Raw genomic sequence first — 10,352 nt, 5'->3', positions numbered from 1 at the left:
AATCTTATTTGGTAGGGATTTTCGGATTGCAGCCGTGTACTGCACATGATAATAAATTAAAGAAAGCCTTATATTGTTCATTACGATAACCAAACCATCTTATTTTTCGACTTGACGGTCAATCCTCTAAAATTACAAATTCTTGCTATAAGGTCACAATCCACATAATAAATTTTGTTGAGCAGCCCAATTATTGACTGATTCGCAATTCATTACCAAGACCAGGGTTTGACGAAAGAGCCTTGCAAAAAATATTTGATGAATCTACTTGAAAAAGCATGTTATAAACAGGTAAATTCCAGCTCAAAAGTTCAGTTCCTTGTGCTAAGTAAAGCGTGACGTCTTGAAATCCTGATTCAAGCAGTTACTTGATATGTAACAGCAATTGGACAAATAGATAAAAGCTCCATCATCTATCACTGCCCCAATTGATATCTTGTCCCTGATATTGACTAACATAACTTAATGCAATTAGATACATTTTCTTTTGAAACCTAAAATAACAAAAACTTTTAATTTGGTACCGATTGAGGCTTTGAAAGAATAAAATATACGAAATACCAAAGGAACTTTTATTTCATCCCGATGTTTTTGGTCGGCGACAAAATGATAATAGCAATTGAGAATTTTTTATTACCTTACTTTTAAATTAGTTAAAATGTTAGAAACAAATAACTAGCATTTTTTGGTAGTCATGAATTTATATTATCATCCTTTTTCAAAAGGGTTCAACTACCAAAAAAACAAATTGCCCATATGACATTAGTAGTGTAGCATTTGCCCTTTTGTTTGTTTGTCTAGAATCCGGCATCCGCATAATAATATAAAATTGCACACCTTCAGACCCTCAGTGTCGAACCACATCTGAATTTGCTTTTTCAAACTCCAGCGTTGCATAATAATAAAGATTAACAAGTTTAAAAGACTATTAAAAGCCAAATAATAATAATAATAATAATAATAATAATAATAATAACAATGCTAGGCTAACATTTCTACAGTCACTTTCAAAAAGGTTGACAATAATCCAAGCATAGCTCTCGCGCTCCAAAATTTGTCAATTTCAAACAGCAAAGGCATCCTCTTCCAAAGAATGAACACATTCCAGCTAAAAACGTCAACTTTCCTGCAAAGCCTTCATCAAATACAATCGGCTGAAGCTCTGCCCAGTAACCCTGCAAAGTTATGGTGCAAAGATATAACGAGACAATGAAGATAAAAAAGAATAGACAAAGGTAACTAAACACAAATATTTACCACCCTGTACATCTACCTCCTTCCAATCAGAGATATGGACAACTATTATTTACCAACAATAATTACACAGAAAACACATCCTAGAACAAATATAGGTATGGATAAAATCCATCACGTTCATTTCATATTTCTGGTTTTTAATGTGGTCAACTTGATTTAAAAGAAATTACAAATTCTATCAATTCAAGCACATTTTTTTTTAACAAATATTATCAAGGCTACAATTAGTTACAGGTGAATCTCCTAGAAATGCCAGGCAAAAAAACTCGCTTAACAAAAATAAAATGGAGCAACATATAGTTATGATGCCTTATTCTGCCCAACACACATCTAAAGATTGGTAAAGGGCAAAAGCAGCATTCTTACACAAGCATAGACACAGTTGAGCAAGTTACACTGCGCAATAATTAGAAATTAAATTGTTCATTTTACAGTAAACTATGTACAAGCTCAACAAGCTTCCACAGCAGTGGTAAGAAAAGTGGGTGCAATAACCCACTGTTTAACAAAATCATCTAGCTTGTGTACAAGAAGGCATGAAATGAGAAGATAAAATAGCAGCCATCCTCTAAGATCCATAACATACCCGTTTATTTGGTTGCAAAAGTTTGAGATTTGATTGGTAATGAGGAAGCTATCCAACCGTGATGGCTCAGGTATTGGCTTAAAAATGGGGTTTGAAGGATCCTCCTCAGGCAGAGGCTCTTCTCCTGCAGCTTTGCGTGCCATGTTCTCTGACCTACACACATTATAGAATCCCATAAAGAGAACTACAAAAATATACAAAATATAAACCAAATAATAATAAAAATAAAATAAACTTAGTATCAAGAGGCAAGAATGGGAAGAGTTCAAAAATTCAGACGCTAAAACAGTTCAAAAAGAGCTATCTAGTAAGCTAGTTGAAGATGTAGTTTCAACTCTGTGCACATCTAATTATGACCCTTAACCCACACAAGGCTTCAACTGTCTTTCTTACCACCAAGGAAAAGATTTGACCATGCTTCTACCTCAACTAAATAAAAAAAGCTTTAGAGAGGTTCTATTGAGAAGACTGTAGAAGTTTAATTAGTATTGACCACAGTACAGGTTGCATAGCACAAGCTTTGTGCCATTACCAGAAGTACGAGATTAGTTCGTGCTGTAAGTATGCAAATGGCTCCCTGAACGTCATGAATACTCCTCAATCTCATTCTTTTTGTCATACCATTATCAACCAAAGGAAAGAATATCTAAAGGCCATTGTGATGCAGCAGAAGAGTTTAAGACAACTAGATCTCAACAATTAGGGTAAAATAGGGTTGATTGTGGTAGTAACAAAGAAAAGATAAATAGGGTTTACATAAAACCTCTTGATAAAATTCTGAATACCAAAAAAAAAAAACGCTGCCGATATGTCTACCAGCATCCTTATTTATACTATCCAGGATAAATCCTATTCAAAGAAACCTAAATAAAGAATGAAAAGAAAAATAAATAGAATTCAGAACTGCAAAGAAAACCAAATGCCTGTTTGACATTGCGTTTGAAAGGCCGAAATTGCTTTTCGAAATAAAAACACCATTTTAGATACAATTGAAAAAAACAGCATGGAAAAAGCTGTTTTGTTATTTTAGTGTTCTTATAACTAAAACTTATCAAATTTGATTTTAAATTATTTTTTAATACTTTTAACTACTATATTTAAAAAAGTGATTTATCAACAGCAGTTCCAACAGTAATGCCAAACAGACTCTAAATAAAATCCAAAACTGAATAGGACTTTAGATGCTCCCACATGACATTGCCTTCTCATAAGCAGATTAGGGAAGACCTAAACCACACCGTCCAAAGTTTTAGCCATGCAAAGCCAAGATATTATTGCCAAACTAAACTGATGCAGCCCATTGTATTAATTGGGTAACCTAGGCCTTTCTAAAGTCCAACATGGAACTGGAATTAGAAAAATGAAACCCATCTTTCCACGTGAAATAAGTACTGGAAAACTTGGGTGTGATGCCTGCTGAATTCTATGAGTGAAGACAAGAATACTTATTTACTTTCATAAGAAATCATACAAATAGCTATGAGTTTTAGCCACCTAAGGCCAGCCTCATTTGTCTACAAATAGTTATTAAATTGACTTGAAATCAATCCTAGAAACAAATCCAGGAGGTTGGGATCAGCCTATTACTTCAACTGTGGGCAATAATGAGGGATTAATTGAGATCAAACTAAGCTACAGATCAAAAAACCTAGAACTCAACTAAACTAAGTCTCAGTTCCAACTTCCAAGCTAGTAGGTCAGCCAAATAAACTCTTTCTTCTATTTGGCTCCCACTCTAAGCCAAACCTTGTATCATCTATTTCCATTTACAATGATGAATCCTATTTACCATCAGTCGTGTCAGTTTTCATCCATGTAAAACTTTAATCTCATGAAATATACTTTCTAGTATCATTCCCTTTAGTTTTACTCCGGTTTTGCTCCCAAATAAAGTGTTACATTACTTGCATATTTTAAAATGAGAACATCCTAAGAGCCAAAAAGTTCATCCTAAGTATGATTTACCTTCTCTTCTGAAGCCATGCTTGCTGCTGAGCTTGCTGGCGTGAAAGATTCCGATAGTAAAATTGGAACTGCAAAAGAAGGCATATTTCAAATTATAAAAATAGGCCATTTAAACCTGGAATATTAAGGGGGGAAAAAGAGACAAACCTTCTGCTGTTCAATTGACAATTCATCCATGCACTCAATCAAAAATTCAACATTTCTCTCCATAAATGGATTGGTTGATAATTGCAAACGATCATAATCACACTAAAACAGGAAACCAGTGTAGAAGGTTAAAATAAAGAGAGAATTACAATTACTAAAATTTATCTCACAAACAGTCAATATCCTACCTGGGTGATGGGTGAATCAGCTTCTAGCTCAGTCATAAAGGCACTGATAAGTGCAGAATTCGAAACTTTGACCTGTGTTATAAGAAAATAGGATATTTATCTAAAAAGAAAATTTCAGCCTCTTTTCAGTTCAATAAAATGATAGTTATTGAAGTAAACATAGCAATAAATTATTCTGGGACCAAAAAAAAGAATACGTTAGAAGCTTACAGGAATTTCTTCAAAAATATCAACCCATGACAAATTTCTCTCTCTCAATCTGTTGAAGCAAAAGAGAAGTCAGAATGAGAGTACATTAAATAGTTCACAATTGCATAAAAACATTAGCAATGGGAAAAATCCTTACTTCTCCCCGGTAAAATTGTTACTACGGTACAGTTCCATGAAAGCATCAGAAAGTTTCAGGGCCTTGAGAGCCAAGACACCCTGATTGGATCTTGAAGGATCATAAATGATACATACACATCGCCTAATATTTTCCTGCAATCACCAACATATAATTTTTGAAAAGAAAAAAAGCATTCACCTTTGACAAGTCTGATCAAAAAAATACGGAAGCAAAGATAATAAACAACAAAATCAAACACAAATGAACTTAAAGACATTCAGAATAACAGTCAGCTCCCTAAAAATTAAAACTCCAATCAAATGCAGGTCCATCTTTGCTAAGATGTTATTATGGTCAACTTTCTGGTAAAAGTACCTTCAATAACAATAGCAACTAGAGCTGAATTGATTCCTCTTAGCCATTTCCAATGGTACAGTTACTCAAATTACTAATGGGTAACAAACCTACATTATCCTGCTAAATTGATACACAAGGAGGAATCTCATGTTTGGACTGCCATTTTAAAGCCTAATTAAATAATCCAAAAACATGTTGCACAAATAACCGAGTTATTCCAAACTGGCCTGGGAAAACCTACAAACCAAAAGCTTCACTAATGCACAGAGTTCAAAAAGTTTCTACACACTTTTTTTTTTCGCAAAAACTTAGGAACTAGCCTCATGCTCTTGTTATGCAAAACATATCTTCTCTAAGATTCCATTAAATTACAGGAAAACATGCTTTACATTTTGGTCTGGTTTTATTAGTCCAATTCACAGAGAAAAATGTTCTCCATTCATATACATTTAAACTTTCCAGCCACAAATATCAAACAAACAGAATTTTATTAAAGATGGAGAAACCACTATAAAATTGTATGCATGCCATTGTGGAGCAAATAATTATTAAACCCAATACCTGGTAGTTCATAAAGGTCTCAATCAATTCCACAGTTTGGAAAGAACCTAACAATGTTGATTGGTACCTGAAATTGAGGAAAAGAAACTAATGGGTCACAAATTGGACCAACAATTTACTTTATAGACAGACAGACAGATATTCATACAGTTACAACTGTGCTATTGTCAAATGCTACCAACATGGACCTAGCTACTAACGTATAACACCCTTAAAAACTAATAAATAAGGATATTCCATGGGCAAACATGGACTTAGCAAATCAAACTCACCATCCAACTGTGTTATTGTCAACATTAACCTCCCTCAAGCATCTCATCATTTCAAGCTGATAATTGGCACCATCGGCTTCAATCTCTTCATCCTCCTCCCGAATCTGCGCAAATAATAAAAAAAAAAAACTAAGATAAAAGAAATTATCATAAACCAAAAGAGCAAGAAGAAGATAAGACTCATCGTACCGGGAAAGGGAAACAGTTGGTAACTTCCAGAATGCTGCCAACATCTAACCCAAGAAGCTGGCCAGTTACCAAAGCAGGAGAGAACTCCTTGCAGTGTTTGATTATCTTCAAAATAACCTGTTCATCATTGAAAGCAAGTTAGTATATAATCCTTTGGCTTTGAAAGTAATAACAAAATACAGAGAAAGAAATTACCAGTCCCTCGATCTGAACAACTCGAAGGGGAGGAGCAACCTCCTCTGTTGATGCTACCTGAAGGAACGATCTTGCAATTGCTGCAAGTAATAAAAGTGCATACTCACAATCACCTTCTAAAAATCAAAACAATTCAAATTATTATAATACATAAAACGTATATCTGTACACACTGTTGCTGTTGTTAGCCATGACCGAGTAGGATCCCCAAAGATGAAAATTCGGCGCGAGAACTTTGGCTAGGGCAAAGCTTTTCCTTCTCTGCAGTCTCTGCTACTAACCTAAAGCCCGCACTGTCATCGGGTCAGGTCTATTTGCGAGGAAAACGACCCGATCAACCTACTATATATATTGAACCGACCCTGATCCTGCTCCAGTCTGCAGAGTGTGTGTATTCGGGTTGGGTTAGTTAATCCGATCATGATGTAAATCCCCCCTTCTTTACGAATTTTTTTTTAGTTTGGGCTTCATGTTTACCCAAAAAGGGGAAAATCAAAATCATTTATAGGCCCAATTAATTATATTTTGTAATAAGGTTATGCCTTCTAAAAAACTTTATTTATTTATATTTTAGAAAATATTTTATTAGCTATATTTTTAAGAAAATAATTTTCAACTGTTACTAGATCGTTAAAATGCATCATTTGATGTATTTTTTTCATTTTATTATAAATTAAATTTAATAGTTTACTTGATTGTTTATTATTAATAGGAGTAATTATATTTATTATTTTTAAAAATAAAAATTAAAAGTTTCACAGTTTAAAAATAAAAAATTAGAAATACGAAAAGTTAAAATAAAAAATTAAGGTCTATTTTTTAAATTAGTATTTATAACATGGCAAATAATTTATAATACATAATTATTTTATTTATATATAAGAATTCAATATTAATTTAATTATTTATATTAAGATATTAAAATTTTTAAAATATAATTTAATTAATAAAATAGGATATATAGATATTTGAAATTTTTTATATTCATTATTTTATTGTTGTTAGAAAATTTTGTCAAATTTACAGTCAAATTGTATACTAATTTTTTTTAAATAATATTTTTAACAAATATATATTGTATACTTGTTAATTCAAATTTTCATACATAATAATATATTTAATATAAAATAATTATATTGATGTATTGCATGTATAATTATTAAATACATAAATGATGCTATTTCACTTATATAAAAAAAAATTCTATAAATTTATTATTTATTTATGAAAAATTCACTTACTGTCCTTTAACTATAGTCCTTATAATGGTTTTTTCATGAACTCTAATTTATGATATAAAACTCTTTAGACATTAATTTATAAACAATAAAATTATTTTTTAACTTAGTTTTTTTAAATTCTTTGTTTTTTTTTATTATCATATACCCCTCTTTCTCTCTGTATCTTTCATCCTCTATTCTCAATCCCTCTCTCTTTCACCACCTTGATCTCTTTCCCTTTGTTTTCCTTCTACTTCCCCCTCCTTTTATATATATATCAAGTGTAATAATTTCTTAATAATAAAATTAAAAAGAAATATTAATAACTAATAGTGATATATTATTAATATTGATTAGCCTCAATCCAATATTAAAAATTAAAGTTAATATAATTCACTTAAAAAATAAAATCATGAAAACCATCACACTCAAAATTAGGAAGTATAAACTTAAAATATGAAGGTGACCTTATGTGATCATAATATAATTATAATATTTATTTAATTTTATATAAATAATTATAATAATATTTATATATATGTTTGTAATATATTTATTAGCCAAAATTTATAACGATTTTTTTAAAAATAAAAAATATTATATGTTTTAAAAGTTTGTAAATTGATATTGTTATTATAAATAATTTTTTAGGGAATTATAAATATTAATTTTAATATACTTAATTAATATTTAAATAATTTATATTGGAAAATATTAATTAAGATAAAATACATTAATTAAAATAAAATAAATTAAATCGATAAATTTATTTATAAATGCATTTTTTTATTTTGTTTAATTATTTGTCAAATTAAAATAAAATTATAATAAAATTTTTAAAAAATTATAAGTTATTAAAATTTTAATATTGTAAACACGGTAAAGGATTAAAATTAATTTTGTCCATTTCATCCCATTATACTTTGTAAATATTTTAAACTTATAAATAGATTATTTATACTTTAATATATATATATATATATATATATATATATATATATATATATATATATATAGTATTTTGTAGATAGATTACAAAAAATTATGGATTTCAGATAAATGAATAATTTAAATATTAATTTGTGAATTAGACTTTGATTGTGATATTTAAAAAAATTCTTAAATATTTTATTTTATTTGAAGAAATTGATAATTAATTTTGCTAAAAAGATAAAATTTTTCTTTAGTTTATATAAAAAAAATGCAATAAGTATTTCGTAGATTCCTAAATTACTTAGTTATGAAATACTAAGAAATGGAATAGATTTTGGCGGTTGATGCGGACTAAAAAGCAGGTACGCAGTAGCCAACCTGGGCAGCTAGAAAGGGAAAACAAAATCAAGGTCCAAGATTATAAAAGTGAATTAAGACAGACAAAAACGATCCTTAAAAAAAAGTATCAGTGGCATGGACACGTGCAGTGCAGATTAAAAAAATGAAAAATTAAATTAAAATGATGAACATATGGGGATGTGAATATGAAGATGAAGATGGATAGATTTTTTTTTTTTTTTTGTAAATTGCACATCATTGCATTAAAGTTTATAGAGCAAACATTACATCAGATAAATAATAAGTCTAGCCCCTAACTAAATATGCCTTACAATTAACCAGCAAAAGCCCATAAGCTTTCATCACTTGTAGCATTATCGATCTAAATTGAGCAAGAGAGACCCGTATAGTTTAATCAAGACAAGGAGAAATTATCCTGCAAAGATTAGCAAAGCAAAGCATATTAACCAAAATTAAGCGAGAATCGTCCCACAATCGCACCAAGCAAGTCAATCTCTTCCAGAGATGAATATAAAGCAAAAGCCGATGCCATGGGAAGAAAAGAAAAATAAAGGCTATGGCCTCTAAGTCTCACATTAGTAATGAAAAAATCGATAACGACAAGTAAACGTCGATTTTGATCCCACAAAAGCCTTTCGACAAGCTTTTATGATAATCAAACGCCAGACAAGGAAAAACATCAAGTCCAGGAATCAACAAAATGAAGAACCAATTCAACCCGACTTCCTCCTAATAGTTTGGCTCCATGTCACCCTCATTAAGAAAGGATCAAGATCTGTCAAATTCATAATACAAAATCAAAATTATACAGACCAAATTAAGGTGAGGAGGAGACCCACATCCAACTCGAAGAAAAATACACCTTCTCCTATCCTGAAGGACAATGTTATTAGAATAAAAAAGTTTGATGAAGTTCGAAAGGTTTAAAAAAAAAAAAACCCTTGAGGTAATTTCTCTCTCTAGAATTTTAGAGAGAGTCTTGTTCAATCTTTCTAGTGTTTTTAAGATGGATCGAATCTACAGGATTTAGTCGGCGAAAGAATTATAATTTTAAGCCACCTGTCGTGTACTTCCCCATGCAAATGCAATATCCCCCACTTCTCCATTACTATATGGCTCCCACCACCTTCCCTCCGCACTACACTTGTTTCGATGTTGGTTCCCTTCCTTGCTTTATAGTACATAACCCACTTTTCACTTACCCATTTTACACGATGGTCAGAGATGCCAACCGCTACTCAAGGCACTAAACCCCTATTAACTCTAATATCCATCACTTTATATAGGGATTCAGTTCATGGTTACTGAAACTATCTATATAGAGAGAAATTTACGTTCTTCTAACTTCTTAATTAAATGATGTATATGAGTTGGTTAACACAGCCTTATTATTTCTGTGCTTCATTAAATTAAAAATAAATTGTAGAAAATAAAGAGTGCTTGTATTTATTATAATGCAAATGAAATTTTGATTATTTTTTAGTAAGTATTGTAAAGGACATACAAAGTTTGAAACTGAATGCTAGGTTAGGAAGTAAAAGGAAAATTGCTTTAAGATTGAAAATGATGAGGACTGAAAAATGAAAGTAAGCATGAATTTGAGCAAGTTGTTGCCTTTAATTTATGGAGATCTTCAAAAGTCTCCAAAAGCTCCATACTTTCTGTGCTTCAGCAACTGCCGCCCTTCCCCCTTCTTATCTGTTAGCTCCATTTCTATCCATTCCTACTGTATATATATATATTTAATTTAAACCACAAATAGTTATCCATTTCTATTTTCTATCATACTATATA

The 10,352-nt window shown here is 30.8% G+C and overlaps 1 protein-coding gene across 1 annotated transcript; it reads right to left on the bottom strand.

The window, feature by feature from the left end:
* Positions 1 to 851: 851 nt before the first annotated feature.
* Positions 852 to 6,437, bottom strand: LOC110645921 (eukaryotic translation initiation factor 3 subunit H). Its single transcript, XM_058153303.1, has 12 exons — positions 6,219 to 6,437; positions 6,046 to 6,125; positions 5,851 to 5,967; positions 5,662 to 5,765; positions 5,390 to 5,456; positions 4,490 to 4,623; positions 4,354 to 4,402; positions 4,144 to 4,215; positions 3,956 to 4,057; positions 3,809 to 3,876; positions 1,844 to 1,996; positions 852 to 1,175 (listed from the first exon to the last, which is right to left on the bottom strand). The coding sequence occupies exons 1-12, from the start codon at positions 6,235 to 6,237 to the stop codon at positions 1,118 to 1,120; spliced, it is 1,023 nt and encodes a 340-aa protein (XP_058009286.1). The 5' UTR covers positions 6,238 to 6,437; the 3' UTR covers positions 852 to 1,117.
* Positions 6,438 to 10,352: the final 3,915 nt, after the last annotated feature.

The sequence above is a fragment of the Hevea brasiliensis genome, chromosome 9 (assembly GCF_030052815.1).
Source record: "Hevea brasiliensis isolate MT/VB/25A 57/8 chromosome 9, ASM3005281v1, whole genome shotgun sequence".
In the NCBI taxonomy this organism is placed as follows: Eukaryota; Viridiplantae; Streptophyta; class Magnoliopsida; order Malpighiales; family Euphorbiaceae; genus Hevea; species Hevea brasiliensis.
This window is presented reverse-complemented; position numbering and strand designations above follow the sequence as displayed.